Source organism: Hemiscyllium ocellatum, chromosome 6 (genome assembly GCF_020745735.1).
Source record: "Hemiscyllium ocellatum isolate sHemOce1 chromosome 6, sHemOce1.pat.X.cur, whole genome shotgun sequence".
NCBI classification, from domain to species: domain Eukaryota; kingdom Metazoa; phylum Chordata; class Chondrichthyes; order Orectolobiformes; family Hemiscylliidae; genus Hemiscyllium; species Hemiscyllium ocellatum.
This window is the reverse complement of record NC_083406.1, coordinates 77,875,654-77,900,316: the sequence shown is the minus strand read 5'-3', so window position 1 is coordinate 77,900,316 and position 24,663 is coordinate 77,875,654. Positions and strand designations below refer to the sequence as shown.

Genomic DNA, 24,663 nt, shown 5'->3' with positions numbered 1-24,663 from the left:
GAAATTGGTACAGGGGTAGACAGTTCAGCTCCTCAACCCTGTTCCACCATTTAATATGATCACAGCTGATCTCATCTCGGCCTCAACTCCAGATTCCTGGCTGCTTTCCAGAAACTTTCTACCCAAAACTAATTTGAAAACACTATCTATTCCTTAAATTTATTCAGTTTCCTGGCATCCACCACACTCTGGTTAGTGAATTCCTCAGATTCATGACAGTGTGAGAAAGTAAACTCTTCCTCATCTCTGTTTTAAGTCAGCCACCCCTTCGCCTAAAACTATCACCTCTCATTATCGATTGCCCCAAAAGAGGCAACATTCTCTCCATGTCTATTTTTGTCAATCCCCTTTAGCATGTTAAAAACCTCAATTAGACCTCCTCTCATCCTTCTAAACTCTTAAGTACTGGCCTGAACTACTCAATCTCTCCTCATTGCTTTCATCCTGGAATTAATCTCATGACCCTTCTCTGAACCGCCTCCAATGCAATTACATCCTTCCTCAATCAATGGAGTATTTGAATGAATGCTAAGAATTTCGATCCAGGATGGATGAAATTTGTGGCGGTGGTGTGCTACTTTTCTGGAGAGTAAATCTGATCAGAAAAACAAATATTAAATGGAAGTAGATAAACATGATTGGTCTCCATGCAGTGATGAGGGTCTCTCCTAAAATAGACAATAAGGGAAACAGTGATCAACATTTGCTGAGAATATGTATAACCAATTCCCTGAGTAGGTGCAAGGTCATGTGAAATGGGTTTTTGAACTTGCTTTCATCATGATCTGGATAGTTTATAAAAAGTGTTGAGAAGTGTGAGATGCCACAAATATTTAATATTAGTTACAGCCTGCTGAGGTGAGCTGCTTTTTTTTTCTGTTGATGCTACTGCGACAATGGTGTGAGGGAGGGGAATTCCACGATATTGGTGTGAAGTAGCGGATATCTCCTTAGTCCTTAATGTTAATGGCACTTGCCAGTGCTCCAACAATACGTCAATCTTAAAAAGAAATTATGCACTGCCAACCATATCTATTCAGTCTTCTAACTGTGCAATTGGGTTATGAATCTGTTTTCATGATTGAATTTACCTTTCTATAGTCTGTATCATGTTATGAAGATGTAGGAGTACTGTTCCTTTAAGACAGTTGAAAAGCTAGCAAAGACATGGAGAAGCACAGAGAGTCCAGAACAAGGTAACAATGTAATATTTGGTTGATACAGCTAAGAGTTGTGTTGCCAGGGTACAAAAACAAATTTGAATTTGGCCAATCAGTCTAAATTATGCCCCAAGTTACCAAAATCCATCAAGTTTGAAAAAATAATGTTTTGACAACAGTAAATCATTAAAATGATTAGATGTTTTGGGGTATAAATATCAGACATTATGAACAGTGAGCCACAGCAGCAAAGAGCAGTCAGCACCAACAAGTAGAGAGATTGCTTGCAGAAATATCTTCTCTTAAAAGGTACCTTTATCGATCAAAGATCTGTGAAGCCGAATCCCTAAGAAGAAAGAGGAAAATCTACAGAGGTCACTCGGCAAAGCTGACTGGTTTTTATTTTTGTAAATTGTGATCAGGATTTTTATTGGACCAGTATTATAGAGGGGAAGCTAAAAGATATGTTTAGAAAAAGGAGTTGTAAATAGTTGTTAGTTAATTAATTTCTGGTAGACAGAAAAAAAGTTGGTAATTTTTACTTTAAGTAGTGACTTTTGGGATAGTTCTTTGCCTCTCGAATTTTAACAGATTACAGCACGGGATGAATGTTTTCTGTGTTGCTTGCTTAAATTAGTAGAGGGGTTTCCCCTGTGTTGTAACAATAGAATCTAGGTGATCCATCCAGTTTAGGAATTAACACTACTAGTGAACTCCAGCTGCTTTGATTCTGTTCATTCAAATGATTTTTCATCAGTCTTGAATCTCTATTTCCATTTGAGTCTGTTAGTTTGGGCTCAACCAATGAGAATGTTATTTTATCGCTACTAGTTCCTGTCAATCCACATTGTTATTTCTACAGATTACTGTATACTTCCTAACGGGTCGTACTAACCTAATAATGAGAAAACAATGTCTTGTCACAATATTTCTGTGTTTACTAATTGAATTGTAGGAGGTTGTTTTGAGAACTGCCTACTTTTCCTTCCACTTCACTCCTCTCCTCTGTCATCCTCCACTACTCCTGCCAACAGATGCCCTTGCTCCTCTTTATCGTTTCTGCAGTTATACCATTTGAGCATGTATATGTGACATAACTAATTCATCTTTCTATAATCAGGAGAGAGCAATTTGCATGGTCAGAATGAGGGAGACTTTACTGGAGTTTGAGACAGTGTGAGTAACTGGGGATTTGTGTCAATATTAGTGTTGGGTCAGAGGAGATAGAGATACATGGATATGAATTAATTGCCATTTGAGCGACAGGTCTGCATTATGACCAGGACTGGGAATTGAATACTCAAGAATATTTGACATTTCGGAAGGACAGTCAAGAAGGGAAAGGAGGTAAGGATCAGTACAAGGGATAATGGTAACGGAGAATCTCAGATGGGAAGAATAATGCGTACAATGTGTTTAGGTAGATCTAAGATACAGCAAAGGCCAGCAGACATTAGCTTGAATTATTTAAAGGCCACCAAATAGTGGTGTAATGTGGAGCATGGTATTAATTAGAAAGAGAGAGGCTTATAACATGGGCAATTTGACATTATGTTTGAAAGTGAGGTCATTCATTCTGAAGCTACAGTGTTAAGGGAAATGACAAAAGCATGAGGCGCAAATTAATTGAGGAGGATTAGGAAGACACATAGAAAAACATGACTGTACATGTATGCAATGGATAGTCTTTAAAGAATTATTACATGACTCATAACTATGCATTCCTTCTAGAACAAAATGTCAGTCAACCATAGCTAACCAAGTTCAAGATTGTATCAGATTATAAGCAGGTGCTGCATATAGCAGTAATTCTGAGGATTGGGAAGTCTTTAGAGTACAGCTAAGGTGGTCCAAGAAACTGATCAAAAATGTGAGAACAAAATCTAGCAAGAAATATTAAAATGGACTGTAATATCTTCTGAAGGTGGAAAATGGAGATATTTGGCTAAACAAAGGTGGGCTCATTACTGGAAGAGTCAGGAGAATTTGTAATGGGGAATAGAGAACTGACAGAGAAGTCAAATGATTGTTTTGTATCTGTTTTCACTGAGGAAGATACTAGAAATCTAGAACTAAAGATCCAAGTGACTGAGAAGTTGAAGGAAATTAACATCAGTAAGAAGATTGTACTGTAGAAATTAATAGGGCTAAAAGTTGACAAGTCCCCAGGGTTGATGGTTGACATTGAAGGTGGTGGCTATTGAGATAGTCAATGCATTGGTGATTACCTAAGCCACAGCTAATAAAATATATTTAAGATGTACTGACCAGAACATGAATCTGGGATTCCTGCAATAGGAAGGACATCACTAAATTGGAGAGGATTCAGAAAAGATTTACCAGGATTTTGCCAGGCACAGAGGGTTTGAGTTACAAAAATAGGATGTAAAGGCTGGGAGCACAGGAAGTTGAGGAATGACCTTCTAAAATCATGAGGGGCATAGGTAAGATGAAGAGTGAGGATCTTTCCCCTAGGGTGGGGGAAGTTCAATGCTAGGAGGTATACTTTTAATGTGAGAGGCGAAAGAGTTAAAAGGGACATGAGGGCAATTTTTTGAGTAGTTTGAATGTGGAATGAACTACTGAGGAAGAGGTAGATGAGGTCCAGTTACAAGTAAAAGAGATTGGATAGATACATAAATTGGAAAGGTATAGAGGGGTATGGACCAAATGCAGCAAGTGAGGCAAATTTAGTTTGGGAAACATGGTTGGCTTGGATGAGTTGGACCAAAGGGTCTGTTTCTGTGCTCTATGATGCTATGACTCCACCTTCCCAAATTCTATAGATTCTGGAATTCTGAGAAGTGCATCCTGAAACAATCTGGTAAGAGTGCCAAAATGTGACACGGGGCAAGAGGAAACCACTGATTGGGTAAGTAAGGTTGGTTAGTATACTATCTTTTTATTGCTTAGAGTTTATAAAGCCTTTTGGATTTATACTTTATAAATACAATCGTGCAGAGGTTCAGTGAAGAAGGCCCCTAAAGTAATTAGTATTATTTGATTTTAAGGGCAATCTAAGGGTTTAATTTAAAGGAGAAACTTGTGGAATGAGCTCAAGGCAGTGCTGTGCTCCTCCTTCTCCTCCTCCTCCAGATGTTAAGGTGATCAGAACTCACTTTAAGGATAATTCAAAGAAATGTTTGGCATATCTTCATTCATTGAGGCTGAAGAAGCAGATCCATTAAGTTGGCACAAACAGCTCACATTGAGGCTGAGTCAGACAGAAGTTCTGAGTGTTATCATCTTAAAAACTGAATGCTGATGAGGAAGTGGAGACATTTCACAGACCTGCAGACAAAGAATTGTTCATCAAACAATGGTCCAACCAGATACCATATGGAGAAATTGCAAGTGGTGCATGAAATTACTGTTGCATAGTATATAGTCAGAGATCATACAGCACAGAAACAGACCCTTTGGTCCAACCTGTCCACATTGACCAGATATCCCAATTTGATCTAGGCTTGTTTGCCAGCATTTGGCCCATATCCCTCTCAACCCTTCCTATTCGTGTACCCATCCCAGATGTCTTTTAAAAGTTGTAATGGTAGCAGCCTCAATCACTTCCTCTGGCAGTTTGTTCTATATGCACACCACCCTCTACATGAAAAAGGTACCCCTTAGGTCCTTTTTAATTTTTTTTCCTCTCACCTTAAATCTATGCCTCTTTTCCATGCCCTTCATGATTTTACAAACTTCTATAATGTCACCCCTCGGCATCTGACATTCCAGGGAAAAAAGCCCCAACCTAGGGTCAGTTGCAGATGGAGCAATGACAATGTAATGACTCTATCAGAAAGGTTTCTTATGCGATGAAACAAAGGGATCAGGTAAAGTGTGTCTGTTTTTAAGGCAAGGAGTGTCTGAAATAAGAGTGGCAAACTTAGAGCATGGATCAGTACTTGGGGCTATGATGTTGTGGCCATAACGGAGACATGGGTTTCACAGGCAGGAAAGGTTGCTTGATGTTCCAGGGTTTGGAACATTTAAAAAGAACAGGGAGGGTGGAAAAAGAGGAGGGGGTGTAGCATTACTAATCAGAGAATGCGTCACAACTACAGAAGCGAAGGTTGTTGAGGAAGGTTTGTCTACTGAGTCAGTATTGGTGGAAATTAGCGCTGAAAATGTGTTGCTGGAAAAGCAGCGCAGGTCAGGCAGCATCCAAGGAACAGGAGATTCGACGTTTCGGACATAAGCCCTTCTTCAGGAATGAGGAAAGTCCAGCAGGCTAAGATAAAAGGTAGGGAGGAGGGACTTGGGGGAGGGGTGTTGGAGATGCAATAGGTGGAAGGAGGTCAAGGTGAAGGTGATAGGCCGGAGTGGGGTGGGGCGGAGAGGTCAGGAAGAAGTTTGCAGGTTAGGAAGGCGGTGCTGAGTTCGAGGCATTTGACTGAGACAAGGTGGGGGGTAGGGAAATGAAACTGGAGAAATCTGAGTTCATCCTTTGTGGTTGGAGGGTTCCTAGGCGGAAGATGAGGCGCTCTTCCTCCAACCGTCGTGTTGTTACGGTCTGGCGATAGAGGAGTCCAAGGACCTGCATGTCCTTGGTGGAGTGGGAGAGGGAGTTGAAGTGTTGAGACACGGGGTGGTTGGGTTGGTTGGTCCGGGTGTCCCAGAGGTGTTCTCTGAAGTGTTCTGCAAATAGACGGCCTGTCTCCCCAATATAGAGAAGGCCACATCGGGTGCAGTGGATGCAATAGATGATGTATGTGGAGGTGCAGGTGAATTTGTGGCGGATATGGAAGGATCCCTTGGGGCCTTGGAGAGAAGTAAGGGAGGAGGTGTGCGTGCAAGTTTTGCATTTCTTGCGGTTGCAGGGGAAGGTGCCGGGTGTGGAGGTTGGGTTGGTGGGGGGTGTGGACCTGTCGAGGGGGTCATGGAGGGGAGTGGTCTTTTCGGAACGCTGATAGGGGAGGGGAGGGAAATATATCCCTGGTGGTGGGGTCCGTTTGGAGGTGGCGGAAATGACGGCAGATCATACGCTGTATATGGAGGTTGATGGGGTGGTAGGTGAGAACCAGTGGAGTTCTGTCCTGGTGGCAGTTGGAGGGGTGGGGCTCAAGGGCGGAGGAGAGGGAAGTGGAGGCGATGCGGTGGAGGGCATCGTCGATCACGTCTGTGGGGAAACTGCGGTCCTTGAAGAAGAAGGCCATGTGGGCTGAATGGTATTGGAACTGGCCCTCCTGGGAGCAGATGCGGCGGAGACGAAGGAATTGGGAATATGGGATGGCGTTTTTACAGGGGGCAGGGTGGGAGGAGATGTAGTCTAGGTAGCTGTGGGAGTCAGTCGGTTTATTGTAAATGTCTATGTTGATTCGGTCACCCGAGATAAAAATGGAAGGGAGGGAGGAGTCTGGGACGGTCCAGGTGAATTTGAGGTCGGGTGGAAGGTGTCGGTAAAGTTGATGAACTGTTCCACCTCCTTGTGGGAGCACGAGGTAGCGCCGATACAGTCATCGATGTCGCGGAGGAAAAGGTGGGGAGGTGCCAGTGTAGTTGCGGATGATGGACTGTTCCACATATCCTACGAAGAGGCAGGCATAGCTGGGGCCCATGCAGGTGCCCATGGCAACTCCTTTGGTTTGGAGGAAGTGGGAGGATTGGAAAGAGAAGTTATTCAGGGTGAGGACCAGTTCAGTCAGTCGAAGAAGGGTGTCAGTGGAAGGGTACTTGTTGGTACGCCGGGAAAGGAAGATGCGGAGGGCTTTGAGTCCTTCATGATGGGGAATGGAGGTGTACAGGGACTGGACGTCCATGGTGAAGATAAGGCGTTGGGGACCGAGGAAGCGAAAATCATGGAGGAGGTGGAGGGCATGGGTGGTGTCCCGAACGTAGGTGGGGAGTTCTTGGACTAAGGGGGACAGGACCGTGTCGAGGTATGCAGAGATGAGTTCGGTGGGGCAGGAGCAGGCTGAGATAATGGGTCGGCCGGGGCAGTCAGGTTTGTGGATTTTGGGCAGGAGGTGGAAACGGGCGGTGCGGGGTTGTGGGACTATGAGGTTGGAGGTGGTGGATGGGAGATCCCCTGAGGTGATGAGGTTATGGATGGTCTGGGAGATGATAGTTTGGTGATGAGAGGTGGGGTCATGGTCACGGGGGCAGTAGGAGGAGGTGTCCGCGAGCTGGCGTTTAGCCTCAGCTGTGTAAAGGTCAGTGCGCCAAACTACTACCGTGCCTCCCTTGTCTGCCGGTTTGATGGTAAGTTGGGATTGGAGTGGAGGGCTGCACGTTCCGAGGATGAGAGGTTGGAGTGGGTGAGAGGGGTGGAGAGGTTGAGGCGGTTGATGTCGTGGCGGCAGTTGGCTATGAAGAGATCGAGGGCGGGTAAGAGGCCACCACGGGGCGTCCAGGTGGATGGGCTATGTTGGAGGCGGGAGAAGGGGTCATTAGAGGGTTAGCGAGAGTCTTGGTCGAAGAAGTAGGCGCGGAGGCGATTAGGAACTGCAAGAGAACAGCCACCTCATTGGGGGTTTTCTACAGACCACCTTATAGTAGTAGAGAGATTAAAGATCTCCTAGGTGGGCAGATTCTGGAAAAGTACGGAAGTAGCAGGGTTGTTGTTATGGGTGATTTAAACTTTCCCAATATCGACTGGAACCTTGTAAGTGCAGATGGTTTGGATGGAGCCGTTTTTGTCAGGTGTGTTCAGGAGGATTTCATTACTCAGTATGTAGATGAGGGAAGAGGCCATTTTGGATTTGGTGCTCAACAACGAGCCAGGACAGGTATCAGATCTCTTGGTGGGAGAGCACTTTGGTGAAAGTGATCACAACTGCCTCACATTTACCATAGCCTTGGAGAGTGAAAGGTGCAGTTACCGAGAGAAGATATTTAATTGGGGAAAAGGAAATTATGACGCTGTCAGACAGGAGTTGGGAAGTACAGACTAGGAGCAATTGATCCACAGAGAGGGCACAGCAGACATGAGACTATTTAAGGAGCAGTTGTTGCAAGTGATGCACAAATTTGTTCCTCTGAGACCAGTAAAAAGGGGTAAGATTTAAGGAACCTTGGATGTCGAGAACAGAGGAGCTTCTCGTCAAAAGGAAGAAGGCAACTTACGTAAGGTGGAGGAAGCAAGTATCTATCCCAGCTTTCGAGGATTACAGGCTTGCTAGAAAGGAGCTCAAATGGGCTGAGGAGAGCCAGGAGGGGGCACGAAAAAGGCTTAGCAAGAAGGATTAGGGAGAACCCAAAGGCATTTTCCTCATACGTGAGGAATAAGAGAATGATCAGGGAGAAGGTAAGGCCGATCATGGATAGCAGAGGGAACTTGTGCGTGGAGTCTGAGCAGATAGGGGAAGCCCTAAATGAGTGTTTTGCTTAGGTTTTCACTAAGGAAAGGGAACTTGTTGTGAATGAAAACTTAGAGGAGCTGGGATACAGTCTTGACTGGATCGAGATTGATGAAGTTAACGTGCTGGAAATTTTGGAAAACATTAAGATTGATAAATCTGGTCTGGCCTTGGGGATTTATCTTAGGCTGCTCTGGGAAGAGAGAAAGGGGGTTGCTAAGCCGTTGGCGAGGATATTTGCCTCCTCACTCTCCACGGGAGTCATACCTGAGGATTGGAAGGAGGTGAATGTTGTTCCTCTTTTCAAGAAGGGTAATAGGGAAATCCCTGGCAATTACAGACCAGTCAGTTTTACGTCTGTGGTCAGCAAATTTTTGGAAAGAATTCTGAGGGATAGGATTTATGACTATTTGGCAAAGCATAGTGTGATTAAAGGCAGTCAGCATGGCTTTGTGAGGGGCAAGTCATGCCTCACAAATCTTATTGAGTTCTTTGAGGTGATGAGACAGGTCGAGCAGTGAATGTGGTGTATATGGACTTCAGCAAGTCATTTGATAATGTTCCCCATAGTAGGCTCATTCATAAAGTCAGGAAGTATGGGATACAGGGAGATTTGGCTGTCTGGATTCAGAATTGGCTGGTTGACAGAAGGCAGAGAGTGGTTGTAGATGGAAAGTATTCTGCATGGAGGTCAGTGTTGAGTGGGGTCCCGCAGGGCTCTGTTTTTGGGCCTCTGCTTTTTGTAGTTTTATAAATGACTTGGACAAGGAGGTTGAGGGGTGGGTTAGTAAATTTGCAGATGTCTCAAAGGTTGGAGGTGTAGTCGATAGTATAGAGGGTGACTGCAGGCTGCAATGTGACATAGACAGAAATGACAGATGGAGTTCAACCTGGATAAATGCGAAGTGATGCATTTTGGAAGGTTGAACTTGAATGCTGAATATAGGATTAAAGGCAGGATTCTTGGCAGTGTGAAGGAACAGTGGGATTTGGGTGTGCAAGTACATCGATCCCTCAAAGTTGCCACCCAAGTGGATAGGGTTGTTACGAAAGCATATGGTGTTTTGGCTTTCATTAACAGGGGTATCAAGTTTAAGAGCCGCGAGGTTTTGCTGCAGCTCTACAAGTCCCTGGTGAGACCACACTTGGAATACTGTGTCCAGTTCTGGTTGCCCTACTATAGGAAAAATACAGAAGCTTTGGAGAGGGTGCAAAGAAGGTTTACCAGGATGCTACCTGGACTGGAGGGCTTGCCTTATGAAGAAAGGTCGAATAAGCTCAGACTTTTCTCTCTGGAGAGAAGAAGGAAGAGAAGATACCTGATTGAGGTGTACAAAATAATGAGAGGAATAGATAGAGTCAATAGCCAGAAACTTTTCTCCAGGGCAGGATTGACTGATACGAGGAGTCATAGTTTGAAGATATTAGGAGGAAGGTATAAAGGAGATGTCAGAGGTAGGTTCTTTTCATAGAGAGTTGTGAATGCATGGAATAATTTACATAAATGACAAAAAGCAGAGAACCCAGCACCAATCCCTGTGGTACACGATTCATCACAGGCCTCCAATCTGTAAAGCAACCCTTTACCAGGGTTTATTGGAATATGTGAAACACGAGCATTGATAAACAGCTATTTTACATGACCAAGACTTCCATAAAAATATAATGCAGTTCTGTAAAACATGTCATACATGTCAGGTACTAGGAAAGCAACATATAATTAAACCACACGCTTTGATACCCTTACAGTTTTTGAAGAACCATTTAGTTAGGTGTTAGTAGATTGTGAAGGAGCATACTGAAAATGAAATGAATTATCAGTATATACTTAGGTTATGGATATAACAACTGTATTTGCAGAAGCTATTCTTGAAATAATGACTATTGCAGCTAAGGGAGTAGTGGAAAAGTTCACTTTTTTTTATTTGTTACAATATGCAAATTGAGATACAATCTGATCAGGATTCTAAGTTCATGTCGAACCTTTTCCAGGATATCATGAGCAAATTGGACATAAAAGAATTAAGTCAAATGCATATTACCTGCAAACACAGGGCACTTTGAAAAGTTAGCATCTAACTCTCAAAACTATGATTTAGGCGTACTGTCACAAGTATCCACAGGACTGTGACAAAAGATTTGTTTTCGTAATATCTGCTATATGTCAGAATTTCTACTTTATTTAGTCCATTTGAAGTGATTTACAGTCATGAGATTAGAAACCCATCAAAATTAATAAGGGAGAAGTTTTTGGAACAAAAACAAATCCTCAATGTTTGATTACATGCCCATGCTTCTCGAAAGACTTATAAGAGCATGTTGGGTCCCACAATAGCCTTTGAAATTTCACAAACAAAAATAAAAGAATGGATGGATAAACATTCTACAAGTAGACTGTTTGAAGCATGTGATGAATTTTGTATTGTTGCTTTTCCAAGCTGAACCCCTGGAAGTGCAATTAAAGGTAGTTAGGAAGAGTGGTAAAGTGACTTATCTGACAGATTATACTGGTAAGGAACATTGGAACCAGTGTCAGCCATTCAGCTTGTTCAGCATGCCCTACATTCACTATGGTCATAGCTGATCAAACATTTCAATACCTTTTACCCACTTATAATTAGAAATCTAACAAATCTCTACCTTAATTATACTCAAAGACAGCTTCCACAGAACTGTGTTGGTAGAAATTCCAAAGATTCATCATCCTATCAGTAAAAAAAATTCTCTTGAATCTCAGATTTAAGTGGCTTAACTTTTCTTTAAATCATGCCCTGATTCCAGTCTCACCATCCAGGGGAAACATCTTACCTGCAGCTAATCTGTCCATCCTTTAAATCGTTTTTAGCATGAAAAACCACCCAAACCTGGTTTTTGGAAGTTAACTTAAGACTGCCAGCAAAGAATTGGTCAGCTCCAGGGAAACCTTTGCAATTTGCAGCTCAAATTTGATATTTTGTTTAACACCTATTAATATCACTCCCAAATCCTCTGTCTCTTTTCTAAAATAATCTTAGATGAGCCCTTAATTTCTTGTACTTGTATTTGGGAAAGTGTGCTGATTCTCAAGTTCCACTACAGACAGTTGCCATAAGCTTTAATGATTTAATCAAATCTCACAAAGTCCCTGACTGACCTCTTTAACGGAATCAAGTGAACAGAAAACACTGACCAGGTTCCTGCATTTAACAAGAATTACTATTTCTTACAAATGAGTAAGTTTGAAACACAAGAAACAGCCATGAATTATCATTGTACGGATCTACTAGTTAAAAGCTTAAACTCTTTGAAGACTTCTACATATCAGGTAGCCAGTCAAATACCAATAGTACATAGGTAAAAGGAAAATAAAACCAGGAACTACAATTCAATTACACCAGTTCACATGGTTTACTGAGATGATGTTTTTAGTTTGTCAGGATTTAATGTTCTTCAATTGCTTTTCTCCAGGTGCCTTTGCTTCTTCACAGGAGAATTGCAACATTTCTTACTAGTTAAGGGCAACAGCTTGCAGCAAACTGGTGTGGAGAAAAAAAAACTAGCTTCCTTCAGAACTCAAGTGTTTTTATGCAGAGACAGGGTCAAAAGCTGTCCCACCAGCAAGGACAGAAATAGAATGTATGATTAGAAAGTGAAGTTCAGGGAGTCAGTGACATTATGGTAATTATTTTGGATAATTAATCCAAAACGCCAAGCAAATGGTCTGAGCACATGGGTTTCACAATGGCAGATGGTGAAATTTGAATTTTTTTGAAAACTGTATCAAAAAGCTAGCTGAATGGCAACTGTTGACTGCAGCAAAAACCCATCTGATTCACTAATATCCTTTAGGGAAGGAAATCTGCCATCCATACCTGACCTACATGTGACTCCAGCCACAATGCAATCTGCCCTCTGTGTAATTTGGGATGGAAAATAAGTGCTGCCATTGTCGACCATACCCACATTCCATGAGCAAATATATAAAAAAATGTTGTGACAGGCTGTGATATCAGTGGCTTTGGTGTTTCTATTATGTAGCTGGGGGAAATTTTGATAAATCTATTAGAGGTAGAGGTAAAGGGAGGAAGTTGTTAGAAAAGAATTGATGAATTGCCACAATGTGCCCTATGGTTTGTGTATAGTCATTAGTCATAATCCACAAAGGACCATAGGCATCCCTCTATTAGAGAGAAAGAAAATTGGTTAAAAATGGCTTTAGGGAAACCATTCTGCGAGTTTGGCATGAAGCTCGGAGGCAGGTCTCCATGAATTACCACAGTGAATTTGGGGATCATTCTGCTTCTCACTCTAGTGATTTAATTAACTGACTCTCACAAGATCAATTGCAGCCACATGTTGCCAATGTTGAAGGTGATCAATGAGTCCCCATGCAGGGGTAAAAATCAAACAAACTGCCTCCAACCTAGAGGTGTTAAGCATTTTGAATGATACTTCAGTGCTACCAATCAAGGCAAGTGATGGGTATTGCATAACACAAAGAACTTAATCCTTGGATAGATTTTACCTGGTTAAGAGATGAGATGCACCGCACCTAACTTCCAGACATGTATTTGACATGCATGGAGCTATTTATTCTTCCATCAGTGATCATGAAGATGTTGACAGGGGTATTTTAGGATCCAACAGATATTTATTACAGCTCACTGACATACATAAATATTACATTCACAGGCAGGTTCATGTCCAGGCTAACATTAAACTTTTTACTTGCAAAGAGTAGCATGCTTCCATCAGCACATCATGCTTCAAGTGTCTAGAGTTGAGGTGGAGCCTGAGACCTTTGTACTCAGGTCACATGCTATGATAGTGATGATATCTTCGGCATGTCTGTTAAAGCTATACTTACATACCAGCTGTAAGACATAACACAACAGCCAGAACACAGTAGATCTAAAGTATCTATTCCCATTAGCAGAACATTAAAATCTAGGAAAACTTTATTTTATACAGTAAGTGGTTGGAATCTGGAATGCATTGTCTTAGAATACAACAGAAGCGAGTTCAATCATGGCTTTCAAATTGCTTAATCGTCTGAAGAGAGAGTATTTGAAGAACTATAGGGAAAAGGTCAGTTGATCTTGCAGAGAGCCAGCAGTGAAGGGGCGGACTAGATGTCCTTTCAATTATTACAAACTAATGGGGTTTTTTTCAGTCACTGATCAAACTGGACAATGGCCTAGTTTCTGCATCAAAATGAGATGTTGCTTAAAGATTCTCCTTTTGAAGCATTTCTGTAAGCCCCATTAACCCTGAGGCAAAACCACCTCATTAGCTTGCCCCACCATTCACTTTGCTCATTTATTGGCCTTGTGTTGTGGGCATCGCTGGCTAGATCATCACTCATTTCCTTAAAGATACCAAGGAGCATGGCCATGTTGGTGCAGTGCATCTTATAAAATTGTAACCATTCCTGCCACTGTGCATCAGTGGTGAAAGGTATGGATACTGAAGGTGATGGATGGGATAATCAATGAAGCACGCCATTTGTTCTGAATGTCGTCAAGCGTCTCGAGTGTTGTTGGAGCTACACCTATACAGTCAATTTGAGGGTATTCCATCATACTCCTAACCTGCCTTGTAGACGATGGGCAGACATTGGGAATACAGGACTTGAGCTACTTACTGCAGGATTCCCAATCTCTGACCTGCTCTTGTGGCTGCCATGTTTAATGTGGTTGGTCCAGCTAAATTTCTGGTCAATGGTAATCCCTGGGGTGTTTATTATATGTGATGTTTTTCTGTGCTGTTGCTCAGAATATCTGGAATACTAGAGCTGGTGGGGTGCAGGCATGGTTTGGTGCAGTTTCACAGCTCCTGTGTAGCCTTCTCTTCATCATTCCCATTTTGATCCATGAGAAAGACATTTTGCTGCACTCAAATTCTGTTTTCTTTTTCATTACTGTTGTGTAGTAGTTCAATCGAACTAACCCTTTGAGGTTAACAGTGAGGAAATTCTTAGCTTTTGCTTTACATGAATCACATGGTGAAGTGTACGCATGATTCTGAGTTGTCACATAAATGTTCTTGTCTTCAATAATTAAAATTGATAGTCTTAGCAGGAACTTTACAACTACTAATCAGTGGGACAAGATTTGTAATAATATTGTGTGTGTGTCCTATACAATCCTGTCTTTCATCAGTTCTGAGCACAGATTTCATCTTGGCCCTGTTTCTCCTGGTTCCTGAAAATCGTTTTCTTTAATATGAAAATTAAATATTTTTCTTTTTCTTGATCATTCTTCGGGATCCCTTTAAGAGATGTTACTCGTTAGTCCTAACTTTATCTGGTACAATGCAATGAGCACATTGTGCATTGAAATTATATCCGAGTCCTACAAATTTGATTTGCACCTTTAAACAATCACTCACCTGCTTTACATGGAAGTACTGGGTGATCATTTAAAAGGTTTTTCTGTACATTAAATTAGGCAGTTCATCAGACATGGTGGTGTATTTAGGCCTGAATTAAGTACCAGCAAACCCCCTCCTTACCAATTGGAATTAGGCTGACCATTTTGGGAATGGAACATGATATCATGACATTAATGACAGGCATCATGAAAAGAATTACTCTGAACTTTGAGCTACGACTTGGGGACGTAGTTATTTTAATATATATTGACGGAGATCTTCATCAAACATCCAGAAGATGATTAATAGTATTTACTGAAGCTAGTTGTGTTTTTTTCTTCCAACAATAAGGATCTCACAACAGCAATATATTAACTTTACAGGTTCTAAAGATGTACCCTCTAATGTCATTAATTTATAATGTAAACCTCATAACAGTAATAATATTTTTTTTTCCTTGAAACACAAAATAAACATTTGATGAGGCGCTTAAATAAAATAAAGCGTCAAGCTGAATGTTGAAATTCCAGTGAGACACTATTGCCATGGATCTCCAGCGTTCCTGTTTCTTGACAGTTTGCTGTTATCTTTATGCTTTCAGCTTTGCACTGCTGGCAAGGTTATATTTGATCCACAGTTGTAGCTCTTCTGGAAAATCTGGGCATTCCACTTTCCTCTTACATAAGGTCTGCAGCAACTTGTCTGGGGTGCTGTACAACACATTCTGTCGACATAACATGGTGGCACACACAAAGCTGTCCCTGCAAGAGATGAACTCCTGCTCGACATAGAACGCCTTTTCATCCCAGCAAAGAATCTGTTGGAGAGGGAATAAACATTTAATGAATAAAATAGTTCGTATTTTGCCACAATTACTCTGATTACACAAACCAGCCTGGAATTATGCTTCCAGGAATGCAAGGCAAAGACAGAACTATGACATCGAAGCTCTAGTTCAGCCCTACTGATGTTAAGGCCTGTATATTCTGAGGAGTAGTAATCACATTCAGATTGCCATTTTGCTCCATGTTCCATTAGTAACAAGCTTCATATTTCTAGTCAGAATTTTGATCCCAGCACCTTCAGAAATGTGAAGCCTATATAAAATCAATGTTAATTTCCAAAAACTGCAGAATAGTGCAGTCTTTGTAAAAATTTGGCATGAATGATTTTGGTATAGTAAATAAGGAATAGCTGTTTCCAGATTTAAGGTGATTGACAAATGAACCATAAGTGACATGAGGAAATATTAATCTATGTAACTAGTTTTTGTGGTCTGCAAAACAGTACTTGAAAGAATGGTGGAAGGAGATTCACTAATATTATTTTAATAATAATAATATTAAAAAGACAATTAGATAAATGCTTGTGGGGGGAAATAGTGGGCTATCAGGAAAAAGCAAAGTGGGATTAATTGAATAACTTTTTAAAAAATCAGCAGAGATACAATGAGCCAAAAAGCTTCCTTCTGTACTGGATCATTGTGATTTTATCCACTGTCCCTAGTTCTAATGAGGATTTACCACATAGTATGATTTCAGTCACCAGGACAACTTACAGATGAACAATTATTTTCTTCATCTGTACACTCCTATTGGTTGTATATTTCTTTTAATGTAATAGCATCAAAGTTTTATACTTCAGCAAATGTTTGATTTTTCTACACATAATTTATGGATATGCAATAAAATAAAACAACTAATAACTGATTTTTTTTCAATTAAGCACCTTAAGACATTTTCCTACATTGTAAATATCAAATAGAGCATAGGTAACTAAAAATGAAGTCCTGACCTGGGGAAGCATGCTGTACTGTGAAAGCAGCATACAAACAACCAACAGATCAGCTCAAAGTCCTCTCGTTATGCCATATCCAGTCAAGAATAGTGGTACCCAATAAAATTACTGAAGAGAAAGGAGCCTCCAAAAATATCCCCATCTTCAACAAACGCGGAGCACATTACCAGAGTGCAAAAGAAAATGCTGAACATGGATGATCCATCGCAGAGCCTCAGACGCAAACATTTAACAGTGTGCACAATGGAAAGAGCAAAACCTTTGGGCCTGACAACATCTAACACTAACGCTGAAGATGTGTGCTTCAGAACGAGATACACTTCTAACACAGTTGATTGTAATACCGGACAAGCCAGATACAAAGTGAAACATGGCTTGATAGACCATAAATTGTATATTTGCAATTTGTTTGCCATTGTGGTCAGGCACTAAACATATTTACAAGAGGTTGTGCATGTACCATTAATAAATTTTGATGTTCTTTATTACGTACAAAAGTAAAACAACAAATAAGTTTATGCTGGACAAGATTTAATTGAAAGGCTCTTATTATAGATACCAGAAATTAAGATTCACCCTTTTGGCTACAACAACAACCTTACACATACTCAAACCTTGGTGATGGATCACCCTATTTCCCACTTTAAAAGTTCTTTAGTCAGTGAGCACAGCTTCTGCATTCACTCAATTCCATTTATTTAGTTGATGTCTTTTCCTGAATCCTCAAGATAACCTGCTAACACAGATTACTTAATTCTTATAAGGATTATTTAATCTTCTCTTCTACAGCCTTATGTTTCTGGAGTTTTTCTCTCACTCACATGAAGCCAAGACATCTTTTTTTCTATCCTGTTTTGAAGACTGCTCAACAATATTGCTCCTTTTAGGACTATTTCTCTCTCGCTGAAAGAAATCTACACATCCATTGACCTTCTGCATTGTTCCATTGTTTCCCCAAAACAAAACTGGTTTATCTTTGTCTTGCTATGTCAGAAGACACCTTGCTGCTTGTCAATAAGCCATTTTTCTTCTCTCCTTTGTTTCTAAAGGCACTAAACTATTCATGAAGGTTCTTAAGAAGTCTAATGAGTTAATTGATTAAACCAGCTGTGGAAAAGGACATGTTTCTAATGGTTGTCAGTGATCAAACTGCTGAAGACTGGATGGTATTAGAGCTTGAATATAGTTTGATTATCTGTTTCAGTCTGATCCTCAGAAGTCCAAATAAACTAAATTGTGAGCATTGTGTGTGTAAGATTTTTTTGCATTATTTTGTTATCTACTTTGCTTCATTAAACAACTTAGAGTACATCCTGCTGTTATTGACATCCAGGGTAAATCAGATGGACCAGGGAAAGTAAGAATAAATGATGATGGCCTCTCTTTTATGACCTCTAATTTCTCCATTATACACTACGTCACTTCCTCAGAAGTCCAAAGATTTTCCTCCCCATGTCCTTCTCCACCAATCGCAAGATGACATTGAACTCATTCTAATCATACCTATACAGCAGTCACAAACATCATTATGTTCTGACCTGGTAGCAACTGCAAAACTTCTCTGATAGTTGTTCTCTAACTTCACGTCCAGCCATTTTCTTTCTACTGAACACCAAGCTCTCCTACTAATAATCTTATTTTGCTCCCGGTCATCAGGTAACTATAAACTTATGACTTTGCAATACACTTTAAATAAACATATCCTTCTGTTTCTGCAGGAAACAAAATGTCTTACAAGAAGCAATACTCAGATGACTGGATAATATCAAAGCCCTTAATTTAATGGAGCAAACAACACTAGAGATCATAGGCTCATCAAGAGCAACTAATGTTGGAGTTGGCAAGGCTGCAGCAATACTGATTTCCTCATACTTACCCACAATACACTCAGCCTCACACATGCTCCATCATGTTCCCAGTTGTTGCTCGCACTCTGAAACTCAGGCTTCCAGGAACTCAGCTGGAGACATGTTGTGCACATGTTCTACTCCTGAGCACTGAAACTGCCTTACTTTCCACAGTACAGGAAGAACACAGCACATCTTTGAACTCTTTCATCACTCACCCCTTTAAATTAAACCCTTCAATTCTCTTAAAATTCAAACAATAATTTCTCTAGGGCCCTTCTTTTCTGGATCCCTGTAATACAGGAGTTATGCAACCAGCTTAATGACAATCCAAAATTGAATAGGGTAGTTAGCTATCAGCTACTGTCAGCACCATTCATCACCCATTTCCCTGCTGTGCACCTGAGGCAGAAAAGCAGTCACTTCAGAACCACCATCATGCACTCCATCGTCCTGAAGCATCCCCTCAGGGATCATCACTCTGTGCACGGAGAGCATTAACAGGGTCTGCTCATGAAACATCTAATGCAAAGTTAGTAGCAGTGAGGGAACAGTGGAAATCATTGAAAAATAGAAATACTAACTTGCGGCACCAATCTTCAAAAGCAAATTTCTTTTGGCACTCATGCAATTATACAATTTATTAATTAGGTTGTTAAGGAATTGCTGTTCTGTGGCTGAAAGTTTAGAGATACCTTGCATGGCAATCTGTCACAAGGTATCAGCACTCTGCAGTCTATCTTAGATGATGATAATTTCCACTGGACCTCCACAAAAGAACTTGCATAATGAGGTTAACATCTTCGAGTAAAAAGTGAGGTCTGCAGATGCTGGAGATCACAGCTGCAAATGTGTTGCTGGTCAAAGCACAGCAGGCCAGGCAGCATCTCAGGAATAGAGAATTCGACGTTTTGAGCATAAGCCCTTCATCAGGAATAATCGAATTCTCTATTCCTGAGATGCTGCCTGGCCTGCTGTGCTTTGACCAGCAACACATTTGCAGCTAATGAGGTTAACACATTGGTAACCAGCATGCTCTCCATTGGTAACCAGCATGCTTGCTCCCACATCACCTCCTCAATGCTGCCCATCATGCTGCCAGAAAGCTAGCTGGGTTAGACTGCTCCCACCAGAAGCCAATGTGCTGCAGTCTTTAAAGACCTGGTCCTCTAAAGCCTGAGCTCCCAGAAATTGCTGATTGCCAACGGGTCCGGATTCCTCACTTGTGCCTTACGTATTTATATTAAAGCTAAAGGGACTCATTTGTAGGAACAGGCGAATTAATTTTTTAAAACACAAGGAATGAATCAGTTGCATTAAAATCTAATCTTTCACTGCGACAAAATCTCCCCAAAGCACTTCATAGCCTTTGAAGTACATGATGGATTAACACTTTGAAGGGAAATCTTGTCAAGATTATCGCTGCATTAATCTGAAACTTTTGTTTGAAGTATAGCTTCATAGCAAGTTATTGTCTTGCACTGTCAAGATATCATTGTTAATTCAATTGTGTAAATGTGCTTCACTGCAGAGCCAAAGAGTAGCAAACAATGAAATGAGAACTGATAAGGAAAGCATGGTGGAACTTGAGAACAAACAGGTTAAACAAGGCTGTGCACACAGTTATATAATGTTCTATCCTTCTGAGAAAATCTTCACCTTCCCTAGAATTTTCCTCGCTAACTGACATTCCTTCATGTACAAATATTTTTGTACCAAGAAACGATACAATACGTACATATTGCTCAAAATTCCATGGGATGTTGAAAAGCAAAAAGAAAATCATCTCTCAAACTATTTGCTAAGGATGTATTAGTAGAATAAATGTAAAAGAAAGCAATCTTCAAGACTAACTCTCCTGGTGGCCTAACCACAAATAGCAAAACCTGGAGTGCTTGCAGTAGAGTGCCATTGTAAGAAAGAAATAGTGCTCCAGCAGCCTCGTTGTGTTAGTACTCCCGAAGTCCGTTATGGGTGGTCTCCAGGATTAGAACCTAGTAACAGTGTAACAGTGAAGTGACAGCAACATATTTCTGTCTTCATTCCCTTGCAATATATTTACTCAAGTTTAAAAATGCTAGCTGTAGACCTAATCTTTATTCTTTCAAACTGAACAACATTAAAGAAGTCAGGAGAAAGGTCATAAGGTCCAACAATAAAGTGACCATAACGGTAAATAAACCCTATCTTTTAGTTTTCCACTTGCTACTTCTTTATTGGCACTTCTTTCGCCACCTTATATGTTTGCCTCTTTGTCATTAAGAAAACCATCTCCTCTTTCCATGCTATTCTTAAATGACTTTTTCACAAAATGTTGAAATTGTTCAGGTATCATTGCAAGTAAAGAGTAGATGTAATTAAATGAATACTGTTAGAATATTTATTAAAAAGTCAAAAGATAATCATGAATAGTAATATGAGAAGACTGCCACACTCACTGGGGTGGCACACTGGAATCAGATCCTCACTTTCCAGTCATCACAAAAGCTAAACAATTTTATTAAAATACACAAAGTCCCCAATATACCTGTCAGAGACACCCAGGAAACAGAAAACACAGGCCAGTTTCTGTACTTAACAAGAACTGTTATTTATTATAGATAAATAGATTCTAACTATAGTTAAACAACAATAAATTGTCGACATATAACTCTAGTAGTTAAGACTCTCACCCCATCTGCCCCTTGTAGTCAGCCAAAATGCCTATTTCTGACTTCATGATAGAGGACATGTCAGTGCTGAAGAATGGTTGGATATAGGACACTGCCATGAGAAACTCCTGCAAGGATATTCTGGGTCTGAAAAAGGCTTCTGCCAGTATTCTGCGCACTCACAAGATGTTCAGCTGCACAGGAGCCAATCAGATAGTTGTTCTTACGCTGATGGCCTTGGTCGTCTACAATTAGTCACAACTATACAAAGCAATCAGCAATTTGTTGCTAGCCAAATTTTACATTGTACACTTCTCCCAATGTTGGCACATCTACAGACAGATTTCCCTACTACTTGAACACAGCAGCAGTGTAAACATAACTTACAATGTGTTTGAGGAGGCTGGAAAGGGATTTGAGGGTTGGAAAGGAAATCTATTTGAAATTGGAGAACTCAGTGTTGAGTCATCCAGGCTGTAGGCTGATTACGGTTTTACAAAATTATTGGTGAAGGTCCAGTGGTAATGTTCAGATGATGTTACATTTTTTTTAAAAATCATTAACATGATGTGGACATTGCTGGGCTGGGCCAGCATTTATTGCCCATCCCTAGTTGCCTTGGAGAGATGGTGACACATTTTTACCAGGGTGAGACTGCACAATGCATGAGCTATTATTCTACTGTAAAGGTGAAGAAGCAGTGATTACTATTGTGTTAAAGCTACAGAGTTAATTTTGGTGATAACCATTGTCCTCCTTTACTTCTCATTGACTCTCCCTTTCTTGATTTCTTGCCTGGTCTTGCCTTCTTCTTTCAAAATGTTACAGCTATCTATCGTAATCCTATTTTTTAGTGTTCTGCCATAGTGTTTTTGTTTTGCTCTTCCAAAGAGGGTATGAGTAGGTGTAAGTATTGATTAGGTAGGCAGGTGAACATGTGGCCTAAGAAATAATTAGAGCAGTCAGTTTAATGAAAATAAGACACTGATAGCCATGAGTGAAAGCTGCAAAACACTTCAACAAAAAAGCATTCTGAGTTTCTGAACAAGCTGAGGAGTACTCAACAAGAATAGGCAGCTGAATATACAGGATGAAAAATATGTAGTGAGCTAGTGTGCAAATGAGTAGATATCTGGAAAGGAGAAGGAGCAGAAATACTGAAGCTCGATGCCACATTCTGTTGGTATGGTTACAGCCCGTACAACCAGAGGCTATGAAATTATTCTGTATTGGCGTTTTCAGAAAATGTAAAGCATCACTGGTAGCAACACTAAAGATTGAACCTGGTGATAATTGCTGCTTGGTCTGCCAGTGGATGGAAAATAATCAATTTCCCCAATGACAGAACATTTTATAGGAACATTGGAAAAAGAGTAGGCCATTCAACCCTTCGAGCTTGTTCCACCAGTCTGTGAGATCATGGCTGATCTGTGGCCCAACAAAAAACATCTCAGATTTTAAAAAACTGAACCAGCATTGATCGTCCTTGTGTTTAGAAGTACTCCCTAAAATTGCGGACATTTGTGGCCTGTGAAAACCTCAGCCTAACATCCAGCCAGACTGTCTAAGTTATGAATGTACAACTCAAGTACAAATGCAGTAACTCCATTATTGGTAAGTTTGTTGTGCAGTACGATCAATGACATGTAAAGTTGAGCCAGTTCTGAGAACAGCTTCCACTGCATAAGCATATTTGACAAAATTGGGACCACAATAAAATTTCACTGTTTAACTTCAGTTTCTGTGATGCCTTTCTTTCTAAAAGATATTTTCAACAGACATTTTGAAATTAAGTTAAAAAAGAATTATATCAATTTAGTTCTGAAGGAAGGTCACTGGACCTGAAATGTTAACTTTGCTTTTATCCACGGTTAGGTGAGAGGAGAAAGATTTAAAAAGAACATGAGGGGCAACTTTTTTTTTTTACACAGAGTGGTTTGTTTGTGGGATGAACTGCCAAAGAAAGTGGTGGATGTATAAAGAGTTACAACATTTAAGAGACATGGGTAAGTTCATGAATAGGAAAGGTTTGGAGGGATATGGGACAGATGTAGGAAAATGGGTCTAGTTTACTTTGAGAACAAGTTCGGTGTGGACTGGTTGGACCAAAGGGTCTGTTTCCATGCTGTGTGACTGTGACTCTATGAAAGGTACTGCCAGAGCTGAGTTTTTCCAGCAATTTCTGTTTTATTTCTGATTTCCAGCATCTGCAATTATTTTTATATCAATTTAGTTATTGTGAAGTAGTTGTGAAATGGAAAGAAATTTTGAGAGATGGTTCATTTGAAATTATTGGTCATAGGATAACTTTACACCTAATCTAACACAAATCAGGCATTCTATTTAGTATGATATAGCCTCAGTCAGGAAGGTGAATTTGCTTATCTTAGCAGGCTGTCGAAAATATAACAATAAGAACTTTTGCGCTGCTTTCTTTCAGTGATGGAAATCTACCTGTATGAACATTACAGGTAGATCTCATTCCACTTAAAAAAACTATAAATCCTTGGAAATGGATAAAAACGGTTCAAAATGGAACCAGTGAGCCTTAACTTGCAGTTTAGTGGAAATAAATCCATACCCTTATAACTTTTAGACTTGACTATTTCTGTGATTCCTGACCACACTGGCAAATTGAAGTTATGATTTGGGAAAATACCATCAAATTACATTATGGTCTGGTTAGAGATCAGTAACCTCTTATCTTTAAAGTAGACAAAAGGTGAAATCCAGTGGAGCTACCATGAGATCAAAGCACAGATTCCAGTTTTGAACAACAATATTTTGCAAGTTAGAACAGTAATGCAATCTACAATAAAAATACAATTTACTTCTAACTCCCAGAATTAACATATGTGGTAAACATAGATAATATACTGTAGTCAAACACTTCACAGCATACATCAAATAACAAATGCATTCAGGATAAATTTTCATGGATATCTCAGCAACTCTCCCCATAAATGTTCATGAAATGGTGGGTCATCATATTTTATTAAATTTCACAAAGAGTTATGATTCTTCACTTTTGCCAATCTGACCCTGAGAAACTCACTCTCAACAACTGCTCCTGTTCTAGTTGATCACCATTTTATCCTGGGTTTATGCTTCCATGGATTCTAAAAACTGCATAGGTACAACTTAAGTTTTTCAATAACGATTAGTTTCATTATGCTATTTCTGCATTGCAGCTCAACAAATTATTTCTGCATGGAGATTGCTTCTCTTTCTCAAAAGACTTCCCTGAGCCTCAGTTACATAAAGCTATTCAAGTGCTTTTGACTTCTCGCTGAGGATCCTACACAGAGCACGTGTGGTTCAGATACATTCTCTGAGCACAACAAAAAATCAACACCAACACACGTTTACTCTCTTTTTCCCCCTCACAAATTCACTGACTTTCAGTCTCTGTATATCTTGTCTGAATTCCTGTTCAGTGACCATTGAAATGTCTCAAGTGACCTAATAAAAACCTTGCAATAAGCCCAGCCCATTTTGCAGTAAGAATTGAATATTGACACCTAACAACTCTTGGACCTGAGAGTTATTTGAAGTTACA

At 40.3% G+C, this 24,663-nt stretch overlaps 1 protein-coding gene across 1 annotated transcript in view; it reads right to left on the bottom strand.

Annotated features, from left to right (window-relative positions):
- Positions 1 to 13,080: 13,080 nt before the first annotated feature.
- LOC132816762 (protein THEM6-like) overlaps positions 13,081 to 24,663 on the bottom strand; it is a 34,546-nt gene continuing 22,963 nt past the window's right edge. Inside the window, exon 4 of the mRNA XM_060826685.1 lies at positions 13,081 to 15,626. Coding sequence (XP_060682668.1) covers positions 15,399 to 15,626 — 228 coding nt within the window. The 3' untranslated portion in view covers positions 13,081 to 15,398. The remainder of the gene's footprint in view (positions 15,627 to 24,663) is intronic.